This window comes from Syngnathoides biaculeatus, chromosome 2 (assembly GCF_019802595.1).
Source record: "Syngnathoides biaculeatus isolate LvHL_M chromosome 2, ASM1980259v1, whole genome shotgun sequence".
NCBI classification, from domain to species: Eukaryota; Metazoa; Chordata; class Actinopteri; order Syngnathiformes; family Syngnathidae; genus Syngnathoides; species Syngnathoides biaculeatus.
This window is the reverse complement of record NC_084641.1, coordinates 20,625,250-20,650,826: the sequence shown is the minus strand read 5'-3', so window position 1 is coordinate 20,650,826 and position 25,577 is coordinate 20,625,250. Positions and strand designations below refer to the sequence as shown.

At 41.8% G+C, this 25,577-nt stretch overlaps 1 protein-coding gene across 2 annotated transcripts; it reads right to left on the bottom strand.

Annotated features, from left to right (window-relative positions):
• Positions 1-380: 380 nt before the first annotated feature.
• Positions 381-25,577, bottom strand: srpk1a (SRSF protein kinase 1a). Of its 2 annotated transcripts, none has more exons than XM_061840347.1 (16): positions 25,432-25,577; positions 19,679-19,733; positions 17,632-17,759; positions 17,355-17,463; positions 17,167-17,254; positions 15,287-15,374; positions 14,874-14,980; positions 13,979-14,144; positions 13,876-13,901; positions 12,800-13,025; positions 7,166-7,474; positions 6,970-7,070; positions 5,887-5,994; positions 5,671-5,740; positions 2,534-2,626; positions 381-1,838 (listed from the first exon to the last, which is right to left on the bottom strand). In XM_061840347.1, the coding sequence occupies exons 1-16, from the start codon at positions 25,442-25,444 to the stop codon at positions 1,654-1,656; spliced, it is 1,872 nt and encodes a 623-aa protein (XP_061696331.1). In that variant the 5' UTR covers positions 25,445-25,577; the 3' UTR covers positions 381-1,653. The 2 variants fall into 2 exon arrangements, with proteins under 2 accessions (XP_061696331.1, XP_061696323.1); XM_061840339.1 differs by lacking the exon at positions 2,534-2,626 and adding an exon at positions 2,363-2,455.

Genomic DNA, 25,577 nt, shown 5'->3' with positions numbered 1-25,577 from the left:
TTGCACCCGTTCACTTTGCATTTTCCTACATCATTAAATCATTGCTCATTAGTCAGAAAAATTGGTTCTTACATATATGAATATATTTCATATATATATATATATATATATATATATATATATATATATATATATATATATATACATACATACACACACTTTGTGTATATTTATACATACTGTCTATATTTATACATACTGTGTATATATTCTTACCACACACAGCAATTTCATGCATTTTTTAGGGGAAGGGGAGCTTTGCTCTCCTAATTCATGTTCATTATTTCTTTGCAGAAAACCCTTGATGAGCCGGCACTTAGTCTCCAAGATACAGACTCTGCAGTTTTTTTTTTTGGATAAATAGAACAATTCATGGGAACTGGTGTGGTATGCAACTTTATTCTAGGTTGAATTTGTTCAGCTTTAGATATCTCTCTCTCTCTCTCTCTCACACACACACACACACACAAACCAAACACAAACACCTTTCACCCGTTTAATAAAACACAGCTAGCCAGCTAAATCACTTTAGCTAAGATACACCATTTTGTTAAAAACTGTACATAACTTATATTTAGAGGGAGGTAAACTCTTTGGTACAGATATATACAATCTTCACTTTCTTTCCTTTTTGATGGGCTTGTGTTTTGTGTTGCTTTCTGTCGCGTTCAATTCCTGAATCGTCCCATTTGACTCCCAACCTAGCAATTCACCAAAATGTATTTCCACAAACCACGTAAGAACTTTTTCTGCCAGCAACATGTCGTGTCAGGCAGAACTTTGTTGGTGTGGCGTGAGACCTTTCCCCTATGTGCCTTGGCTCAACAAAGGTTGGGAAGCTATTCTAGAAGAACACCAGCATCCAATGGCAATGAGGTTGCTCATTTATTTGACGCTAAGTTGAATTGTGGCTAAATAAAATCCCCAAAGATTGGATGTATGGAAAAATATATTTGCAAATCCTCTCAAAGTACACATTCTGGTGAATGCAGTACACAAGCATAACGTCAGTTGAGCCCATCCTGCATTTCCACTGTTCTCAAAAAAAAAAAAAAAAAAAAAGAATAGTTTGAAAGGGATTCGCCAATGATGCATCTATTATTATTACTATTATTGTTATTATTATTATTATGAAGCTATTACACAGCAAAACACGTGACAAAGATGATGTTTGTGCATCAACAGACAAGACACTTGTGTCTCACTAAATAAGTCTGCCTGGAGAAATGCTAGAATGTTATCATTGTCAGTGTGCATGCCAGCCCCGTGTGCAATTTCATAAGCCTCCGTAACTAATACAAAAATGTATAGCATACATGTTTCATAGAAAATAAAAGACTCAGTTTAAAAAAAAAAAAAAGAAAAAAGAGAGACAGCACTAATAAACTTGTGGGGACATGGCTACATATCCTTGGTTTGTTTGGGTTGGTTTTAGTGCAGAAGTAGAACAAACAAGGAAGAGTCATTAGCGGAACAAGAACAGAGTTCGCCAGGTCGGGGACAGCAGTTGAAGCCGACCGAGGAACATCCCCATCGCGCTGACAAATACGATAACCAAAGAACAACGAGAGAAATAAATATTCATGATATGCCCAAACTGGAAAGTGATCTGTTGCATTCTCCGAAGAGAGTGGAAGGAGGGGAGAGGTCTTCCTAGAGAGTCAGCCAGGGATGGCGTAGGCACTCGGCCGCCGTGGCTCTCTTGTCGGGAACCAGCTCCAGCATGGGGAGCAGGAAGTCGGCAAAGCACTCTGCCTCTTGGCGAGGCCACTCGTACTTGTCCACCAGCACTTCCAGCAACCCCCACGGCTTCAACTTGGTGATGTGTTTCAGTTCCCCTGCGGACAGAACAACAGGTTTACGATCCATTGATGAAGAAATCATTTCCATGTTTCCTTGCCGTGTCAAAACATTGTCTACATTTTGTGGGGAGATACAAAGTCAAAAGAGCTTTTAATCCCTTGTAGATTTCAAAAGCCCCGGTTCATTTATTAATTGGATAAATTAAATATACAATACACTCAGGGCTATTTTACAACCATACAAGTGCAACATTACCATCAAGTTTATCAGAACCTAATATTTCAGTATTGCTCACAACAGAATCACATTTTTACAAGAGCATTGTTTTGCTATGGTCTTTACTGTTGTGTAATTCCATTATTTCCAATTTATATTCACCTATTAAATTTTAGGTTAGCCAGATTACAGGACAGGGCAAACCGTATGGCCATACTTTGCCCACTACTAGTCTGTACTTCAAAATCAACAACAATGAAAATTCTCTCCCAATCAAACAAAACAATCTCAGAAATTGACCAATCATCTGCTCAGAAGACGGGTGCATTTTTTATTTGATTACCTTTCTTGGTGAAAAAATCCTTGGAATATTTTCCGTTCATTATGAGTTTGCGTGGGACACTCCCCAGCAGCTCAATGATCAGCGCTATGTGGTCTACACCACACGCAGTTGCCGGGGGGGAAAAGAAACAAACATGGACGAGAGAGTGTAAGTGACAGGCAAGTAGCATACCTTTCTTTGTGAAGTATTCCTGTGAGTATTTCCCACTCAGAGCATAGTGGCGAGGAATTCTACCGAGCAACTCGATCATGAGCGCAAGGTGATCTGGAGACAAGGCCCGTCGGAAGCGGAGCAACAAGAAAGCGGTGGAGAAAAGAAGAGATGGCAAACGGTCATGTGGAACATTCGACAATGGATGAGGATGACAGCCTGACATGGTAAGCAGTGCACGAATGGGAGGCCATAACAAAAGCATTTGAATACACAGACAATATACATTTCGCTCATATAACAAGAGACTAAGAGGGCAGCTCACCATCCAGTCATCAGTCCAATCGACCCACCACAAGGAGTAAAAATGAACATTTAACATATCCTGCAACTCTAATTTTAACCCTTACATAGTGTCACGTCCAGCACGCACACGGTTTGACTTCTCTCTCACCTCTAACAGACTGTATGACAAGAACGTCATTTGTTTATTTACTGTATTTAATTATTTATGTACAATGTGCTTTTTATAAAACAGCTAAAAATTGAACAAGCCAAGAGGAAAACCAAGAAGACAATAAACAAGATGGGAAACATAAAAAACGTAAGATCTAAGGAAAGGCTTGGTGGTAAAAATTTGTCAGATTTTTTAAACTGTTTACAGGTTTGGTATAACTACCGTAATTACCGGCCTACAGAGCGCACCTGGTTATAAGGCTCACCCATTACATTTGTAAAGGAAATACCATTTGGTACATACATACCCCGCAGCTGTGTGAAAGCTGCAAGTGCCCACATTGAAACCCACATTGAAAAAGGAGACATTTACAAAGAAAGACGGTACACAGTGAGTTTAACGCTAGCGCCGCCACGCTAATGCTAACTCCGTCACGCTAACGCTAGCGCAGCCACGCTAATGCTAGGCACGCGCTAACAGGGCCGGTTAAAAAAAAAATAACGGCAGTAACACGCTAGCGCAGTGCTAAGAGGGCTGGAGCAGTAAAAGTCACTTCCTCGGCAAATATATTCCACCGGTCTCACACTTACCTTTTTCCGCTCGAGTGCCCCTTTGCGGCCGTTAGAAAAAATGCACAAATTAGCCGCATCACTGCATAAACCGAAGGGTTGAAAGCGTGTGAAAAAAAGTTGTGGCGCGAAATTACGGTAAATGATTTTGGAAGTTGGTTCCACAGAGTTTGGGCTGAATATGCAAATACACACTTTTGATTTATGGTGTGTGCGAGGAATGGATGGCTAAAAGGCCAAGATTGTTGGAGTGGAGAGGGCTTGTGTTGGAATGATGGGTAAGTAGCTCAGAGATGTCGGAAGGGGCAAGGTCATGAAGCGCCACACAAGTAATCAAATGGACCTTAATAGTGGATTCAGATTTTTGCTGGAAGCCGATGGACGGATGCAAGGACCGAAAGATAGTTGTTGTTACAAGTCTTGGTTCAAAGAGTGCAGCCTGCTACACACAAAATATTTTTTCAAATCTTAGAAAATGTTTATCTGTATCTAAAATGTCTTAAATGAAGAAAAAAAAAATTTAATGGATATCTTGTACCAATATTTCCATAATGTTCCCAAGTGACTGGCGGCAGGAGTGTAGTAAGATGGCAATGTCGTCGCTAAAGAGTTATTTTGGGAAGACTTCTTGTCATCTGGTGAACCCACATATACGAATAAGACATCGGATATGACCTCTGTAAATTTGCGAGTAAACAGACAGGTTCATTATTGTAGTACACAGTAATCTTACGAAATCTGTTTTATAAATTGTTAAATAAAGTTGCAAGCCACAAATTTCAATGTGATTACAGTGTGTGCACGGGGAGGTGAATTATAAAGGCTAAAGGATTCTTTGTGCAGGCAGTGACAAGCTGACATCACTCCGGCTATTGCGCACTGTTTTGCCTTCATACTCGAGGACAACCCACATGCGATATTTGGAAAATCTGCTGCATTTAAACCTCCAAATCGGGGGAGTCCCTACAGCTGGTGCTGGGTAGGACACCACAGGGTGGCGTTTCCTCCGTTTCATGTTAGTTGAAGATTGTGAATGACAGTGACATATGAACGACAGGGGTCATGTTTTCTGAGATACAAACGGGATAGACGTAGACACCATATTGAGCGCTGAATGGTCTGTAGCTGTGGCTGCTGCATTGGGTGTGGTAAAGAAGGGCAAATGGAAGTTGCACCATTCATGTACTCCTTGGCAATGTAGTATCAGTTTTCCCGTGAAAGATTTGATGGGATTAAGACTGAACAATTACTTTTGATTGGATTTGCCTATTATAACATAATTCTGACAACAATGTGTTGCATTGCTGTAAGTATTCAATCCATTGGTAGATGTGAACACTCATGAGATCTTTAGAAAAATACTCATCTTAGTTTGGTGCTTACCGACTGCATACCATAAATATATAAGGAGTATACTAAGAATATAATAAAGCAAAAGTGAGTATTTGATGGCATCCTTTTTCCAACTATAAATATATAGAAATGCGAGAGAGAGAGAGAGAGAGAGAGAGAGAGAAAGAGAGAGAGCGAGAGAGAGCGAGAGAGAGAGAGAGAGAGAGAGAAATACCTATATATAGCTGCAATTGCACTGGAAACACGGACAAAATGTGTCAAGGGAAGAAAAGGGAGCGCATCCTTACATGCTGGAGCAGAATCAAGTCAGAACAGAAAGCATGAAGTTAAATAAATATAATAATTAGTAGGAGGACAAGGAGACATGCAGAATTAGAAGACAAGGTAAAGGAGCAGATGATGGCCCTGTCTCCAGTATTCAGGTGATGGTGAGGAGTGGGGGCGGGGGTACTCACAGGAATGGTGACAATCTAATGCGACAATTTTTACTCAATATCACTTCATGTGTGTTTAACGGACCGCCTTTACTTGCATTGTAGGATAAGGATCTATATCGATGGGGAGGCAATGTAACTGGTTGGTAACATGTTGCTGTGATTACTGTAAAAACTTTAAATGTGTCAACTGCTTGAGAATCATTAAAACAGATAAATTAGCATGTATGCTCTTCAAGCACAGAATAAGATATGTAAACTCTACGTACAGCCACAGAACTCTCCATAGGGACAAGACGTAATGAACAAAAATAGGGAATGGAGAGGAAGAGAGCTGAGTCTTACCTTCATCCCTGGAATAATCTTCACCGGTGTGTGGTTCAAACAAGTAGTCTCCTGTGGCGAGTTCAAAGGCCTGAGGCAACAAAATTATCATGATGATCATCATCAACAAGAATTCACAAACTATGACAGGCTGATAACTGCACTGGAGTAAGAAGCCTTGTCGGGCTGCATTAGTTTAGTCTATTATTTTGTGTGATGTCATGTGTAGCCTCTTACCATGCAGGCTGCGCTCCAGATATCCGCCGGTGTGCTGTACCCTGCGCCGATGAGTACCTCTAAGGAGCGGTACTGCCGTGTCTGGATGTCTTCGGTAAAGTGTTTGTGCTGAGGGGAATTCAGAATGACAAACAAAAATTAACAAGTGTCTTCCACACTCGCCAAATGCTAAGCCTTAGCATCAGAGTACCATTACTAAAGAAAAAGAGGGGCTGGGTGAATAATCATTGCAATTGATTAATTTGAATATATTTATAAGGATGAAGTGTATTATGTTGATATTTTTTTCTTAGCAGCTGCCGCGGTTAAAAGCATGCCCCTGCTGATGTGGACTGCTTAAACCAACAAAATTACTGCAAAAAGAAAGGACCTACTTTACAAAAGCAGTGTTGCCAACCTAAGCGGGCACACTGAGCACTGCCACCGAATCAGAATATACTGTGGTGCAGTAGGGATACTTCAAAGAAATATTTTGATCTTCAACTAGCAACCACATCTTATCATACCAGCTGCTCTAATATAACCATTAGCTACCTTCTTCAAGTGTGTAAGACATCTGCAAAAGATATGAGTAGATTGAACTTTTAATAAACTTTGCGTCCCTCTTCATCATAAAATTGAGAAAGCCACAACTTGCTTTCTTTTTAGATGCTTGTGCATCAGTCTTGTTGCCATCAAAGGCAATTTTTGTCTCGCAGGTTTTGCATCACATTCCTCTTTAGTATTCTGGGTGAAATAATCAAACTTGTGGGTTCACTGTGTATCACAGATTAGCTGCAGTTTTTCAATCCACAGCCAGAACGTAGTCGAAAGTGAGAAGCGGGATGAGACAAAAACAAACCTTAATAAGTAAATAAATGAAAATTACAACCTTGAAAAAAAATATTTAGAATCAGGAGAAATAAATATTTGCTTTGTCTATAAAATATAAAATATATAAGTTGGATTTCTTTTTAAGGCCTTATTGCCCAGACCGACAAAGCTGCTAAGGCTGTTTCTATTCTGGTATCTGGGTGACTTTAGGTGTCTGGAAGGTCTGTCATGTAATCAGGAAATCCTTCAGGTCACAACAGGGCAACTCACCACCCAGCAGGCATTCCCCAGGTCTGCAATCTTAACCTTGATCTTGTCTGCGTTGATTGGCTCAAGGGGGTTGACGAGCAAAGACCCTGCCGTTTGCTTACCTGTATCAGAACACAGACATAAGAAAGCGCTAAGAACAGTAGCAACGTGGCAGAATGAACATCACAAAGATGGTGAATGTTTTTGTCTAACTGACCATTTTGCAGATTTTCCTCACTTCCATCTTCTCCCTGCTCTGGACAAATGCTCTCTTCCAACTTCACATCTAGCCCACCAGAAAAGTGCCTGGCAGATGCGCCACTGCAGTGAGCCGCTTCTTCGATTTCAGTGTGAAGCTCTTTCTTGAGGTCGGCACAATGCAAACCATTGCAGATGGAGTTGTGTTTCTTCTCTGCAGCATTGCCATTATGTTGGTCTTCCTCTCTCCATCGGGGCAGGCTCTGCTCGACTTCCGTGTGTCCGTTACAGCTGGGCTCAGACACCCCATCTGCATTCATGCCACTTTCTGAGACCATCCACAAAGGACAAACGTTTTTCACACACACTGTTGGGATTACATTGATCACAAACCACATTATTCCGCAGGAGATCCTCACAGGCGCCTTGGGATATTATCCATTTTGTGACATTTTTTGGGGGGTCGTGTAGCATGGTGATGGGACAAACAACACTGGTTGGTGCATCAGCACTCTACTGAATGCACAAGAGTGAAATCCCCGTACTGGTGAGTGTATCGCTTAAAAAAAAAAAAAAATGTGATCGATACAAGAAGTGTGTTGTTTGGATGAGCCACGCCAAATTGCTTTTGTAAGGAAACAAACTGTATTGTATTTGCAGATTTGTTGGATGTTTTGCTCCTGTTGTTGGATTTTGGATTTTTGCTGCCCTCACCTTGTTCTACCGACTCCATGAATAATTTTGATCTTTTGACACCAAATGAGGTCATTTTCTTCTCATTGAGGCATTGTGTGCTGTTAGTTTTGTAATTAAATATATTTGTACTCTTTTCTGGGAAGAGGTTTCTTTTTAGATAACTTTATTGTAGGTGAAGTGTTGGCTCTGCTTCACCGAGCTATCTTACATCAATAAAAGCACTTCATTGCTGAGGAAATATAGAGCTTGGCATGGTAATGAAAAATTAGCAGATACTTGTGTGATTACCCTTATGTATGTTGAAATTCTAAAAAATAAAAAAATGAAAGAATTGTACATTTTCAAAAATAGCTCATTACACACAAAAGCCTTGTGTGGGTCACTAATATTTTTTGTAAATATTAAAGTGCTTCAGGAAGCTTTTAAGAAAGCAGTGGATGAGGCAGAGGTTTAGAGATAATTTGTAACTCTTCTCATAAGGAACTCAACAAAGATTGAGCAAATGAAATTAGACAATGATGTGATCATATTTTAAGAACCATCGTTAAAATATTTCACAGACTAATGTTGGGTTTGCAGCATGTAAGCTTTTCCATCTTGTTTTCATTCTGTTTACCTGCAATGATTTTAGAACTACTGCAGGAATCACAATTGAGTGACCAACATAGCATCAATACAGTGCTTACACAGTTTGTGTAGTTTAGGGGTCCTTAAACTTCTCAGCCCCAAGATCTACTTTTTAAGCAGCTAACCACTCACGATCTACCGACTGGAGGGGAGGGGAGAAAAAGTCAGTCAATCGACGCAATGCGATTGACATATTGGGCACACCTGAATCAAGCGTTGGTATGGATGATAGGCTAAAGCAAGGGTGCTCAATGCGTCGATTGCGGGACAGCGTGCCAAAAAAATTAAACAAGTAAAAAAGATGTCAGTCAATGTTCCCTCTAAACTGCGTGTGTGCGCAATTGTGCACTGCAGATGCAGTCTCTTCACAGCTCTTAAAGACGTACACTCATAATTACAAATGTTACAGTACTTACGCAGACCATCAATGTGTTTTATAATTACAGCATCCACCATCGCTGCTTTAGTTCGCAACACAGTCTGGGCAAAGACGAGCTAGGCATATTGCTTATTTTTATGTTCAATATGAATGGAGAAAGATAAAAAAGAAATGATGTTGTTTAAAGATAAAGTGACTGCCGGAGTATGTGAATAATCGAAGAAAAAGTGGTTCAACTGGATGAGATTTTCTCTTTTCCGACTGGGAAAGGTCTGTCAATGTAGAAAGTGCAGGATGAGACAGTGCGTAATTTTAAAATTCTACCTTGGCACAGCCTGATCCAGGATGAAAGCACACACAATACGGTGCACAAAAAGCTAATTTGGTATTTTAAATAGAGGAAGCAACATCACATTAACCTTAAAACGGTTTGGGAGCATCACTCCCCCCCACCCCCCCTCGCCCTCAGTCGCTCGCGAGAGGCTGGCTTCTTGAAAAGTACATCTTGGGGTAAAAATGTTCTTTTTTTGGGGGGGAGGAAGGGGTCGTATTATCGAACAAAACTGCCTTCACGATTCTGCTGAGCACCCCTGGCACAGTGTGTCAATATACTCCTTGAGGTATCATCATCCAAATGCAGCCCTATGGGGGCACAAACCAGTGCAATCTGTAGGCCGGTCCCAAGCCCGGATAAATGCAGAGGGTTGCGTCAGGAAGGGCATCCGGCGTAAAAACTGTGCCAAACAAATATGAGCGTTCATCTAAAGAATCCCATACCGGATCGGTCGTGGCCCGGGTTAACAACGCCCGCCCCCGGCACTGCTAACCTGCAGGGCGTCGGTGGAAATTCAGCTACTGTGGGTCGAAGACAAAGAAGAGGAGGAAACCGGATCCAGCGTCAGAAGAAAAAGAGGAATGCACAGAGCCTACAACTGAGTGTAGGGACTTTGAATGTTGGGACTATGACAGGAAAAGCTCAGGAGTTGGTTGACATGATGATTAGGAGAAAGGTTGATATTCTGTGCATCCAAGAGAGCAGGTGGAAAGGTAGTAAGGCTAGAAGTTTGGCAGCAGGGTTTAAATTATTCTACCACGGAGTAGATGGGAAGAGAAATGGAGTAGGGGTTATTTTAAAGGAAGAGCTGGCTAAGAATGTCTTGGAGGTGAAAAGAGTATCAGATCGAGTGATGAGACTAAAATTTGAAATTGAGGGTGTTATGTATAATGTGGTTAGCGGCTATGCACCACAGGTAGGATGTGACCTAGAGTTGAAAGAGAAATTCTGGAAGGAACTAGATGAAGTAGTTCTGAGCATCCCAGACAGCGAGAGAGTTGTGATTGGTGCAGATTGTAATGGACATATTGGTAAAGGAAACAGGGGCGATGAAGAAGTGATGGGTAAGTACGGCATCCAGGAAAGGAACTTTGAAGGGCAGATGGTGGTGGACTTTGCAAAAAGGATGGAGATGGCTGTAGTGAACACTTATTTCCAGAAGAGGGAGGAACACATAGTGACCTACAAGAGCGGAGGTAGAACCACGCAGGTAGATTATATTTTGTGCAGACGATGTAATCTGAAGGAGGTTACTGACTGTAAAGTAGTGGTAGGGGAGAGTGTAGCTCGACAGCATAGGATGGTAGTGTGTAGGATGACTCTGGTGGTGGGTAGGAAGATTAAGAAGACAAAGGTAGAGCAGAGAACCATGTGGTGGAAGCTGAGAAAGGAAGAATGTTGTGCGGCCTTCCGGAAAGAGGTGAGACAGGCTCTCGATGGACAACCGAAGCTCCCGGAAGACTGGACGACGACAGCCAAGGTGATCAGAGAGACAGGCAGGAGAGTACTTGGTGTGTCATCTGGTAGGAAAGGGGAGAAGGAGACTTGGTGGTGGAACCCCAAAATACAGGGAGTCATACAAGGAAAGAGATTAGCGAAGAAGAAGTGGGATACTGAGAGGACTGAGGAGAGGCGAAAGGAGTACATCGAGATGCGACGTAGGGCAAAGGTAGAGGTGGCAAAGGCTAAACAAGAGGCATATGAAGACATGTACACCAGGTTGGACACGAAAGAAGGAGAAAAGGATCTCTACAGGTTGGCCAGACAGAGGGATAGAGATGGGAAGGATGTGCAGCAGGTAAGGGTGATTAAGGATAGAGATGGAAATGTGTTGACTGGTGCCGGTAGTGTACTAAATAGATGGAAAGAATACTTTGAGAAGTTGATGAATGAAGAAAATGAGAGAGAAGGAAGAGTTGAAGAGGCAAGAGTGAAGGACCAGGAAGTGGAAATGATTACTAAGGGGGAAGTCAGAAAGGCACTACAAAGGATGAAAACTGGAAAGGCAGTTGGTCCTGATGACATACCGGTAGAGGTATGGAAGCAATTTGGAGAGATGGCTGTGGAGTTTTTGACCAACTTATTCAACAGAATACTAGCGGGCGAAAAGATGCCTGAAGAATGGAGGAAAAGTGTTCTAGTTCCCATTTTTAAGAACAAAGGGGATGTTCAGAGCTGTGGGAACTATAGAGGAATAAAGTTGATGAGCCACACAATGAAGTTATGGGAAAGAGTAGTGGAGGCTAGACTCAGGACAGAAGTATCTGCGAGCAACAGTATGGTTTCATGCCTCGAAAGAGTACCACAGATGCATTATTTGCCTTGAGGATGCTCGTGGAAAAGTACAGAGAAGGTCAGAAGGAGCTACATTGCGTCTTTGTGGACCTAGAGAAAGCCTATGACAGAGTACCAAGAGAGGAACTGTGGTACTGCATGCGTAAGTCTGGTGTGGCAGAGAAGTATGTTAAAATAGTACAGGACATGTATGATGGCAGCAGAACAATGGTGAGGTGTGCCTTAGGTGTGACAGAGGAATTTAAGGTGGAGGTGGGACTGCATCAGGGATCAGCTCTGAGCCCCTTCCTATTTGCAGTGGTAATGGATAGGCTGACAGATGAGGTTAGACTGGAATCCCCTTGGACCATGATGTTCGCAGATGATATTGTCATATGCAGTGAAAGCAGGGAGCACGCAGAGGAACAATTGGAAAGATGGAGACATGCACTGGAAAGGAGAGGAATGAAGATTAGCCGAAGTAAAACAGAATATATGTGCGTGAATGAGAAAAGTGGAGGGGGAAGAGTGAGGCTACAGGGAGAAGAGATAGCGAGGGTCGACGACTTCAAATACTTGGGGTCAACAATACAGAGCAATGGAGAGTGTGGTCAGGAAGTGAAGAAACGGGTCCAAGCAGGTTGGAACAGCTGGCGAAAGGTGTCTGGTGTGTTATGTGACAGAAGAGTGTCTGCTAGGATGAAGGGCAAAGTTTACAAAACAGTGGTGAGGCCGGCCATGATGTACGGATTAGAGACGGTGGCACTGAAGAAACAACAGGAATCTGAACTGGAGGTGGCAGAAATGAATATGTTGAGGTTCTCGCTCGGAGTGACCAGGTTGGATAGGATTAGAAATGAGCTCATTAGAGGGACAGCCAAAGCTGGATGTTTTGGAGACAAGATTCGAGAGAGCAGACTTCGATGGTTTGGACATGTTCAGAGGCGAGAGAGTGAGTATATTGGTAGAAGGATGCTGAGGATGGAGCTCCCAGGCAAAAGAGCGAGAGGAAGACCAAAGAGAAGGTTTATGGATGTGGTGAGGGAAGACATGAGGGCAGTTGGGGTTAGAGAGGAAGATGCAGGAGATAGGCTAAGATGGCAAAAGATGACACGCTGTGGCGACCCCTAACGGGACAAGCCGAAAGGAAAAGAAGAAGAAGAAGAAGAAGAGGTATCATCATCCAATCGTCAGTGTGCCTTGAAATCTTTCTAATGTAAAATATGTGCCTCTGCTCTATAAATGTTGGGAAACATTTATTATGAATGTAAAACAACAAATGAGGGGAGTTGGAAAAATGACAAAAAAAGTATGTTCACAACTATTTCCAAATGACTTCTAACCTCGTGTGCCATGATTCTCCAAATCCTTCAAAGACATCTGCCTCAGAGGAGCACAAGCCCGGCCTTTTGGAGATTCTGCTTCTTCGTCGACATCCTCATCTTCTTCCCGCGTCTCTGTGATCTTCTCCATCTCCTCCAGGTCCATAATGCACTTTTCCAGCAACGCCGCCTGTCGCTTTTGCTTCTTTTTTAATTTCTTCTTCTTATTTTTGGACATTTTTACAGTCTGTTAAAGAGGCAAGCACAAACAAGCTCACAAACTAATGTGGATGTTCAAGCTTGTGTTTGAGGTTGGTGTCATGTTGATCATATGGTACCTGTATGTTTAAGGATGTCTAATTAAAAAGACCTTTTCAGGCAACTTCAATGAAATTGAAGACTTTAATAAATTTGAGCAGTAATGCCTCTTACAATTATGCTAGTCTGCAAAAAATAAAGGCAAACTGCCCACCGGATAGCTACAGTGACTTCAGTATGTTTGCCACCCACTACTTGTACATGCTGCATTGCTCATGAACCTGGCCATTTGAGGGAAGAAAAAAAATTGACATGATGTTACACAGGCGTTTGCATTTGAGACATATTAAAGGCTTTTTGTCTGATCAGGGGCTCTGTGTGACCGCAGGCTTTAATGTGCATGGTTCGTACTGTTTGAATATATGACTGTACAATAAAGTAGGATGTTTTAGCATATTAAAGTTTTGTGAGTTTGTGAGTGATGGGTTAATGTGTGTGTGTGGGTGTGTATGTAAAACAGTATATATGATGGTTTGATGGACCGCACTGCCCAGCAGTGACAATATGCAGGTGAGCTTTATTTTAAAAAATTCCCAATAGTCAAATATAACCATCTGTTCTCAAATGAAAAAAAAAAAGTTATAAAAATGTCATGCATTATTTTCAAGAAAAACAATATGTCCTCTGCCATACTCAAGTTTTCCAATAAATGTTTTTTATAATGTCTGGTATTTTTTTAAAGACCACTAAACAGCAAATTTAATAAGGATGAAGGACAATTCATTTGAGAATATTTGCGGACACTGGAAAAATAAAACTAGCCAGAAAAAAAGTTTTACCTGTTTTGGAGCAGGTGCAGTGCTAACTGTGAAATAAATAATATTATTAGTTACAAGACAGTCATCAGCTCATCTGCATGGAACACAGAAACGGATTTCGTACTTGCTGAGCCTGAGGGAGGTGGCGCTCCTGTCCGCTGCCATTCCGTGGCTTCTGCTGCCAGCTTCCGGACATAAGGCTCTTCGACACTCATCAAGATATTCTCTGGCTTGATGTCTGTGTGGATGATCTGACACTTTGTGTGCAAGTAGTCGAGGCCTTGGAGAACCTGAGAGCAAAGTTTGGGATTGTCGACCAATTAAAATTTAACATAATGCAAGGCTCGGATTAAGTGGTCTCACACAACTAAAATTGGCTATTTGTACTTCAGAAAAAAAATTCAAAAGTAAAACATTCTAATTCCAGGTAGGATTGTTTACTGTGCTTGACACGTATGCGTGACGACAACCCTCACCATTGGTGTCCACCAACCAACCGGTTCGAGTATTGCTGCAACGACATGCACCAACCACCTTAGAGCCACAGCTCTAGTCAGACGCCCCAGCAATTGAGGCGCGAAACATGGTCCACCCTGACTCAATGTGCCACGCACTCCCCGGAATATGAGCAAAGTTCTGTTGAACATGGGATTTGTAAAGCCTTCTAATCGGATTTTGCCAAATGTTTCCAGCAGACCCTCTCAATACGTTTGGGCCTACGTTTGTCTGGTCCCTCAACTAAGGCTTGTTTCCATAGGTGACCCTACCAGGCGTCCGAAGCCCCAGCCAACTTAGCTCCTTGGATTATTGGGACACACAAACCACACCCTGCCCCAAAAAATATAATAAGCTGCTCTACTGCTGGACGTAATATTTTGCATGTATAGTTGATAAGGTGAACATATTTCAATGCACAATGGATAATACGAGGCTAGAAAAAGTGCAACCTCAACCTCAGACAATGTAATGAGTCATCAGCGCCTTCAGCGTGTCACACTATTCGTCTTGTTTGTGCTCACCTGTCTAATAATGCTCTTTACACAGGGTAGGGGCAAACCCTGGTAATTTGATTTGATGATCCACTTCAATAAGTGATGCCCCAAAACCTCAAATACCATGCAGACATCTGAATGCAAAAGGTTAAGGTCATATAATGATGTGCATGTAGTTTTGCTGTATTGTGACTTTTTCATCATTTAACAGAAGAGTTACGGACGATTTTGTCCTCATTTGTACGTTATGGTTTGCAAAATTAGTATAGGGTTATTGCTCATTGACTTTGAATGATTTTAATAGTAAACAGAAGACTAACCATCTTTAAAGGAACACTATTGCTCTCTGCAGGGACTGCAGGCAGTTGAAATGATGATGGATCAAATATGAGTCAAAATTAGGATTGCTCAGGTACGTGTTGAAAAGTGATAAAGGATACGGGTTCCATTGACACCAGAGATTTTAAAGTCATCCAACATCTGAACCACCATCTCCCGTTTGGGATCGTCAGGGTCTGAGTTTCTCACCTGGGCACACACAAACAAAAACAGTATCAGACTGGAATAAAAATAAATGTAGTGTGACAGTAAAGTATCAACTGAACATGGGCCAAGCGCTGTACTGTGCAGGTTCTAAGAGGAAAAAAAAAAAGGTCCCTGTCAGTGACTGTTGACTGTCTATTCTTCTTCGTACTCAACATGTCTGAGGTACTAGGGCAGTACCAACTACCAGCGACAAATTCCTTGTGTGTTGTTACATACATGGCCAATAAACCTGATTCTGATTTATAATCATCTTCATTTAAGGTCCCTTTCCATTACTGTTTTTCTTTATAATGTTGATCATCTCTGATGTCCTTCTATCGGGTTTGCAAATTAATTTTGGTTGGAAATGCCTTTTTTAAGTGTTTCAACTTAAGTCTTTTCCACTTGGCAATTGAAATGGTCAGATTTCTCATGTAACATGTAAATTAGCTTTGCTCTGATTGGACTACTCTTCATCAACAATTTAAATATGGAAAACAAATTGTTTCTGATTGGTCCATATCACACTGTCTCTTTGGGTCAGCCAAGCATTCACAGCACCAACGCATCCATCAGCGTCTTACACCTAAGTCCGGAGATGTTTTTGTTGGCGATAATGAATGTGGGCTCTGCTATTTCATCAATCACTTTACATTATAACACATTTATAGAGTAAGTATAGTTGTAAAACACTACACATGAATACTTAAACTATATTTGTAACTTGGCAGAGCCTGAGACCAGCTCACTTAAAAACGGAGATGCTGTGCTGCCCTTCACCTAAGATGCATGGGTGGGTACCACACACAAAGTGGGCAGGTACTGTACTTGAATATCCATTGACAAAAATATGCCGGTGTGACAGTCTGAGCGCTCCCCCGTGCTTAAAAGTCTCTCTTTGTGATAAATGTGCATGCATTACCAACAGGGGAACTCTGGGTACCTAGCTGACGCTTACTGGGAAATCACCCGCTCTCATTCCTCCTCGTACTTCTTCTCCTCCATAGAGGGAGCTAACATACATTATATCCTAACCCTAACCTTAAAACAAAAGTTGATAAAAACATGTACACATATACGTATGTTCGCTGTCTTCATTTTTCTGAGACGTCCATAGTGTTACGTGTGAATTTAGACCAACGTCGCCTTCGCTCAAACCAGCAAAATGCGACAAGGTAGTTGTATTGCGTTTCTGACAATTTGATCTCACACACATCAACACAACACAAACATGATAAAATAGCTAACACAAAATAGCCGCTCAAGAACATAGTTGAGCCACAACGGCGAATAGTCACCAATGTTGAATGAGTGTTCCCAAACAAGCAAATGTTCGTCCCAGTGGGTATTCCAAGTTAGCGAAAGTTCCAGCCGGTCAAAAAAAAAAAAAAAAAAGGCAGAAGGCGTCCATGTAGTTACTGTTCCAAGCAGCGTAGTTTTGGAATATTTCCCACACATAACAATAGTGAACATGAACACTTGGCGACAAGTTGTCGAATGGCACACGCTGAAGCATGGATGGGGACGCTTCAGACTGGCCAGAAGTTTACAAACTATATGCATGCGCGTTAATCATAAGAAGACTTTTCAGCACCGGGAGCGCTCAGACCATCAGACTGGGTCAGCAATTTCATATCCACACATTTTCCACGACTTATGATGTTAAATGAATTTTGCAATCAAAAAATCACAAAGATGTCAAACTAACCACACTCTCATTTTGAGCTATGCTATGCATCGACTTTAGAAAAAAAATTGATTCTGGTGGAAGGGGACTATTCAAGGTTTTGCTTACCGACTTGAGAAGTTTGATCTCGTCCACGGCTGTTTCTGTGTAATGTTCTGCACTCTTGACCACCTTCATTGCAACAAACCTCTTCATCCTGCGAAGAATACAGTTTTAAGGTCTAGTATGCATCAGCTGCTTGGAAATCATCCCAGCGTCAAGACTCCAAAACACAAAATATGAGTTAAGTTCCCTACTGGATGTCCCAGGCAAGCCACACGGTCGAGAAGTGTCCCCAGCCCAGTTTCCTAATGACATGATACTTTCCATTGTAAAGGTCGCCTACTTTTACGTGATGGTAGCCCCCTGGAAACAAAAACACCATTTACATCCAGAGTTGAGGTTGAATGATAAATGTTAAATGATATGGACCATTGATTAGTATTGATATATTGATTATTGTATTACTCTTACAAATAGGTGAATTTGATGGGCAAGTGGACAGGAAAGTTTCAACAAAACGAAGGACTCAACCTTTGCAATAGTCATTCGGATCCTCCTGCTCTTCATCGTCAGAGCCCAGAATCTCCTCAGGTTCTTCAGGTTCCCGAGGCGACACTTCATTTTGGGCCTGCTGACGACTTCTGGGATTTACCGGCTGCCTGTTGATGAGCCATAATTCTGCTTTTAAACAAATCTAGTCATGATGGCTTTTCACGAACACTGTGAGGGAGGAATTCATTTTAACAGTGTGTTTGAGGTTATGACTGCACTGCATCATACTGAGACTGTTGTTGATAATTATCACATTTAGTTACGTGGGGAATGCAATTATTTAAAAAAAAAAAAAAAAGATTTTGGAAAGAAATAATTTGCCACAAAGGTAGTGAGCCATTAGAAAAGTGTGCAATGAAAACAATATCCGAAATCCAAAGCACAACAGAACATTTATGCTTGCCAACACAAAGTACGTTTGGCAGTGTTTTACTGTACTACTGTAGATATCTGACCACAAATGAAGTTATTTTAAAAAATAAAAATGTTTGTAGTGTGGCATGGATACATTTGAGACAGACAACACACAATGTCCGGATCAGATCTCACGATCGACGCATTGAGCACCCCTGGTGTAACTGAATTTCCTTAGACATGGCTCATGATGTTGATGACTTTGGACGTGAATACGCTCGCAGTACGTGAAGCAGCTCGGAACATGCGCTTTTGGACTAACTTCTATAGATGCTCAGTACAGTTAACTTGCATTTCCTGTTTTCGGGTGAATACTGATTGTTTAGGAGCAGGCTTGTTTTGTTAACAACGTTTATGAAATAAACATGTAAATTAATGTCAAGACTACGCAAAATAAGTGACGTCTTTCAAAATCTATTTTTTCTACTCATAAATTTTACGCGCGTGACTGTTCGTGCTCGACTGTGAAGATTTGCGAGCACAAAGGCCCACGAGTGCATTCGTGCTCGTCAAATGTGAGTGACTGAATTACCATCCTATCCCCATTCCTTCTCCTGTTAATTAATCCTTGCCCCCCCCCCCCCCTTCATTAAAGGGAACCTGCCAGAATTGTATCTTATTCACTGCCATGGAGGGAATTAGTGTTACATTGACAATTGACCCAAAGCAAATATTCACCTCTGCGGCTCAGCATTGTAGCTTGTAGGCAGTTGGGGGTGGCGCATAACAATGTGCCAAGTTGGGCAAGTGTTCAATGCAGACGAACAACCCATTGTTCTACCCTCTGGATTGGCAAACTGGAGCGGTGGTCCCACTTTTTAAGACGGGGGACCGAAGGGTGTGTTCCAACTATGGGGAATCACACTCCTCAGCCTCCCTGGTAAGGTCTATCCAGAGGTGCGGGAGAGGAGGGTCCATCAGGAAGTCAAATCTAAGATTCAGGAACAACAGTGTTGTTTTCATCCTGGCCGTGGAATAGTGGACCACATTTACAGCCTTGAAAGGGTCCTCCGAGGTGCATGGGAATTTGTCCAGCCAGTCTTCATGGCGGTTTTGTGGTCTTGGAGAAAGCGTTTGATCGTGTCCATGTCTGGGAGCCAAAATATGTGGTTCTATTGGTGTCATCAAGATGTGAGAGATTATGCCTCCTAACTGGCTTGGGAAGGCTTTGGGGTCTCCAAGGAAGAGCTGAGGAGAAGGAAGTCTATGCTTGCCTTGCTAAAGCTACTGTCGCCGCAACCCGACCTCAAACAAGTAGAAGAGAATGAATGAATGAATGAACCACTATGGGTGGAGGGAAAAAGATTATTGTGACACTTTGTTCTCAAAACCTTTTTTTCGGGGGGGTATTATGATGTAATTTGAATGAAGCCTCAGTATTAATTCCAGTTCTTTTTTTAATGGCATTCCGTCACAAAAAGCAACAGTCAGTGTTTCCAGATTAACAAGTTTTTCAACCGTTCTAGCAACTTTAAAAAAAAACAAGTAAAAACAATGAACTCCAAGTGCGGATTAAAATAGGTGGACCACAAAAAGAGAAACACCAAGAAACCCAAGTAGTATCAATGTAGCAATCAAAACAGGAAGTAACAAAACAAAGGTTAAAGCTCACTTTTTGCATGTCTTCTTGGCTTTGCTCCTCTTTTTCCTTGCCTGAAGAGCCAAAACTGTGGAAACAAGAGGCAGATTGTTTGCGTGGTATTTTTTTGACTCGGTCCAAATATCTGCACCGTTGACGTGCACACAAGGAAAAGCAAAAACGCCTCAATACCGAAAACAGTATCGGTGCTCATACTGTACTAAAAACACTTCGATACTCTGAAACCAATATTATGCTACAAGCTTGACATCCGACCACTTTTTGGACCGGTTGAGTCAGACCCCAGTCGGTGATGAGGAGGAACTTTAAGAAAGAGATTTAACTTTTTCTTCACAGACTGCAAAATAGATGCCTTGCCCCAATTGGTGTGCGAAAGTGTCTTTTTCGTTGTCCTCCAAACATTTGATTTTAAATATATCTTCAACAGGCAGTCCTGTATTTGTTTTTGCTAACTTTACTCTGGAGTTAACAGAGTCTACATACAACCCATATTCTTGTACATCCACTCGACTCAACGTTTTTCTTCATCTCGAATTTACAATATCCACTCCGTCATACAGTGCCTCTAGTGTTCAAATTTAGACATCACACAAGTAAAATACCTTGTGTTACAGACAATAATTAAGTGAAATGTGACAAGGAATAAAAACTGACAAAACATGCACTTGGGTTTAAAATGTCACTAGTGGCAAGTTGTTACTCAAAGAGTTAAATCTGAATCTAAATAATGCCGTGTTTTTTTTTTTAACAATCTTCTTCTTTTCCTTTCGGCCTGTCCCGTGAGGGGTCGCCAATCTTCTTCTTCTTTTCCTTGCGGCTTGTCCCGTTAGGGGTCGCCACAGCGTCTCATCTTTTTCCATCTTCGCCTATCTCCTGCATCTTCCTCTCTAACCCCAACTGCCCACGTCTTCCCTCACCACATCCATAAACCTTCTCTTTGGTCTTCCTCTCGCTCTTTTGCGCCTGGCAGCTCCATCTTCAGCACCCTTCCACCAATATACTCACTCTCTCGCTTCCGAACACGTCCAAACCATCAAAGTCTGCTCTCTCGAATCTTGTCTCCAACACATCCAACTTTGGGTGTGCCTCTAATGAGCTCATTTCTAATCCTATCCAACCTGCTCACTCCAAGCGAGAACCTCAACGTCTTCATTTCTGCTACCTCCAGTTCTGCTTCCTGTTGTTTCTTCAGTGCCACCGTCTAATCCGTACATCATGGCCGGCCTCACCACTGTTTTGTAAACTTTGCCCTTCATCCTAGCAGACACTCTTCTGTCACATAACACACCAGACACATTCCGCCAGCTGTTCCAACATGATTGGACCCGTTTCTTCACTTCCTTACCACACTCACCATTGCTCTGGATTGTTGACCCTAAATATTTGAAGTCCTCCACCCTCGCTATCTCTCCTCTCTGTAGCCTCACTCTTCCCCCTCCACCTTTCTCATTCACGCACATATATTCTGTTTTACTTCGGCCAATCTTCAATCCTCTCCTTTCCAGTGCATGTCTCCATCTTTCTAATTGTTCCTCTGCATGGTCCCTGCTTTCACTGCATATCACAATATCATCTGCGAACATCATGGTCCAAGGAGATTCCAGTCTAACCTCATCTGTCAGCCTATCCATTACCAATACAAACAGGAAGGGGCTCAGAGCGGATCCCTGATGCAGTCCCACCTCCACCTTGACTTCTTCAGTCACACCTAAGGCACACCTCACCATTGTTCTGCTGCCATCATACATGTCCTGTACTATTTTAACATACTTCTCTGCCACACCAGACTTACGCATGCAGTACCACAGTTCCTCTCTTGGTACTCTGTCATAGGCTTTTTCTAGATCCACAAAGACACAATGTAGCTCCTTCTGACCTTCTCTGTACTTTTCCATTAGCATCCTCAAGGCAAATAATGCATCTGTGGTACTCTTTCGAGGCATGAAACCATACTGTTGCTCGCTGAGTCTCGCCTCCACTAATCTTTCCCATAACTTCATTGTGTGGCTCATCAAATTTATTCTTCTATAATTCCCACAGCTCTGAACATCGCTTTTGCGAACTAGAACACTTTTTCTCCATTCTTCAGGCATCTTTTCGCCCGCTAGTATTCTGTTGAATAAGTTGGTCAAAAACTCCACAGCCATCTCTCCAAATTGCTTCCATACCTCTACCGGTATGTCATCAGGACCAACTGCCTTTCCATTTTTCATCCTTTGTAGTGCCTTTCTGACTTCCCCCTTACTAATCATTGCCACTTCCTGGTCCTTCACACTTGCCTCTTCTACTCTTCCTTCTCTCTCATTTTCTTCATTCATCAACTTCTTGAAGTATTCTATTTAGCACACTACTGGCACCAGTCAACACATTTCCATCTCTATCCTTAACCACCCTTACCTGCTGCACATTCTTCCCATCTCTATCCCTCTGACTGGCCAACCTGTAGAGATCCTTTTCTCCTTCTTTCGTGTCCAACCTGGTGTACATGTCTTCATATGCCTCTTGTTTAGCCTTCGCCACTTCTACCTTTGCCTTACGTCGCATCTCGATGTACTCCTTTAGCCTCTCAGTGTCCCACTTCTTCTTTGCTAATCTCTTTCCTTGTATGACTATTTTGGGGTTCCACCTCTAAGTCTCCTTCTCCCCTTTTCTCCCAGAAGACAGACCAAGTACTCTCCTGCCTGTCTCTCTGATTACCTTGCCTGTCGTAGTCCAGTCTTCCGGGAGCTTCTGCTGTCCATCGAGAGCCTGTCTCACCTCTTTCCGAAAGGCCGCACAACATTCTTCCTTTCTCAGCTTCCACCACATGGTTCTCTGCTCTACCTTTGTCTTCTTAATCTTCCTACCCACCACCATCCTATGCTGTCGAGCTACACTCTCCCCTACTACTACTTTACAGTCAGTAATCTCTTTTAGATTACATCGTCTGCACAAAATATAATCCACCTGCGTGCTTCTACCTCCGCTCTTGTAGGTCAGGGGTCGCCAATATTTGATCAAAATAAAATACATTTTCAGTACAATTAAAGACTTGATAGCATTATAAAACATCAATACTTAGTATCAGCGAGTACTTAAATACAGTCATGAATCATGTAAAATGTAATGTTCCTTTTAATGTCTGATACCACTAAAGGTAGAATGACGACAAAGACAACGAACAGAACAAAAATGCAGCTGATTCCATAATAGCGTAGCGAACACCCCGCAGTTCGGCGCACTCGGCCCATGTTCCCACGGGAACAGAAAGACAAGGAGATGGCACATTGGTTGTGTCACTCCGCAACAAGAACATCAGAGAAAAGACCGGACAGCCGTGGCTAGCATGGTAGCGCTAAGCGAATTAATCTCCACCCCAGACAGACCCCACAACCCAGGGGGTATCTTGCCCACTTCAAAGGGACACCATTTGGGCTGCCGGGTCGGGACACTGAATGGCTCAAGTGCGACGAGGACAGGATAAAAGTATAATATTTTGAACACTAGAATGAACACCACTGGTGACATGATTGCTGTAAACTTAAATGCCTGATGTTTAATCTGCGTTCATTGTTCCAACAAAGGAAAGCTAAGAAACACGAATGTTCCTCCAAACCGTGAAATAATTGCAACAACGAATAGTCATATAACACATGAACATTCGACTGTGGGACCAGTCAAGGCTCGAGGAAAAATGTTCTCTTTGTCTGAAGCCCAATAATTGATACTTTATACAAATCCAATGGTTTTAACCAAATCTTAAGATGCAAAGCAAGAACCAACGATTTCTCTATTTACTCAAGGGATTTTTGTGTGGTCCGGCCAGTCGAAAAATTCAACTCAAGGTAGCCGCTACAATGACTGAAATGAATGACTGTCTTAGCGTGTGTGACATCATGCTTCTCCACCAATATGCTGAGTTGTCCAATGTCAAAATAAAAGCTCTATATATTACTTTAGTGAAAATTACTCATTTGAGGCTTTAATTTCGACATTGGCACCGTAGTGCTTTGCCTATCCTCAAAAGGACTTTAAGTTTTTTTAAGGAGTTCACCCCCCTAGTGGCTGGCTGACCAGATTGTGGGCACGTCTGCATATAAAGCACCTTTCATCTGCAGAAGTATCCTTGTTTTAAAAATAAAAATTCACTAAAGATTAGGCTAATTTAATCGCGGAAGCAGAAAATCGCAATCACGATTAAAAATAATTGTGCAGCCTTGAAGCGTCAGAGGTTTATGAAGCTCCAGGAAAAGGTAAACCCTGTGAACCAGAGTACTATAAGGTATATGAATAAACCAATAAGATTGAAGATGGATGTAATTTAAGCATCTCATTTGTAAAGTACATCAAGGTCCCTTTGTAAGTGCTTGTATGGAGAGATGCAGCAACTGTTTAATCAAAATCCAATCAATTATCATATTAATTGACAACTATTTCATTCAATAACTGATTAATCATTTCGAGGCATGGTTTACCCTAAGATTTTACAAACCTTTTTGAGTTCAGGATCTCAACAGAAAATCTTCAAATTTCTGTAGTCACCCAGGAAAACAGACTTTGTGTTTGATTGAAAATAATACGCAAATATGTTTTTACTTTTCCCCAAAAAATATCGTTTTCCATTAGGTGACATTTGACCTATCAAACCAGTAACTGAATCATAATGTATAGGGGAGAAAAATAATCATACACAGTCGTAGTAAGAATAACCTGTAATTCACATGGTAGGCTCATTGAAGACTCTAAATTGCTTTTCAGTGTTAATGTGACTGTGGATGGTTGTTGTTCATGTGTCCTGCAATTGCCTTCCAACCAGTTTAGGGTGTACCCTGCCTTCTGCCCGAAGATAGCTAGGATAGGCTCCAACACAACCGCGACCCTTGTGAGGATTCGCAGCTCAGATAATGAATGGAAGGATGACAAGTAGTTGAACTTGATCCAGCCTCAGATGTATAGATCAAAGATTAGTAGCCCTTTATATTATTCAGTACCCAAGAAGTAACTATCAGTTTCAAAAAGGTTTAATGGTTGTTTATTTGGTGCACTCGTTTAATTAAACACAATAATAAGCAGTTAATAATCAGTAATAGAAAAATTATGATTTTGAAAAAACCTTCATGCAAAATACATTTTAAGGAATTATTCCACTCATCAAGGAAATAATCAATAGAATATATGATTTTGAAAACATAAAAACATTTTTGCTGTAAAATGAGCGTAGAACAAAAATGCTTAGAGATCTGTGTCGAGTATTTTTAGGGTAATACAAGCAATAATATTTCGAGGTGGGGGTGTGTACTATTCACTACCTTGCGTCCTGCGGATAGCGAGGGATGACTTTATTCAATGTTTTTATTATTATTAAACGCACGCAATTCACACATCAGTCAATTGTGTGACACTGGAAAGCCTGCGAATTCTTCGTCTTTAAAACCTGTACAGAACATTAAAGCACTCTACTCACTAAATATTTGCAATTGGATAAATGTCAGACACTTGATCATATAATTACATATTGAATGCCGTGCTTATGTAAAATAATAATTTAGAAAAGGCGTCATAGATGTCACAGAAAGAGCGTGGCTCTGTGGCTTGCTAATCCTGACACGGCTAATGCTAGCGCCGCAAGGCTAACCGTACGGGATCGAAAGACAAGACACGTTCGATTGATCAATTGACGCACATTGATGTCCAATGAACTCCCGCGCACACGTCGGAGGGCAACGTTTACATGGCGTCACATTCGCCGACCGAGCTTTCTCAGACAACATGGGACAACCGTTTACCTTTTCTCTCCATGTTGAAGGCAGCAGCCGCCGTAGTTCAGCTAAACTGTTAGCTACGCCGCCTGTGAGCGAAGTTTCTGCGCATGCACTGAGACGGACCTCAGATTGTGCGCATGCGCAAATCATACTCGATTGCTTTGAAAGAG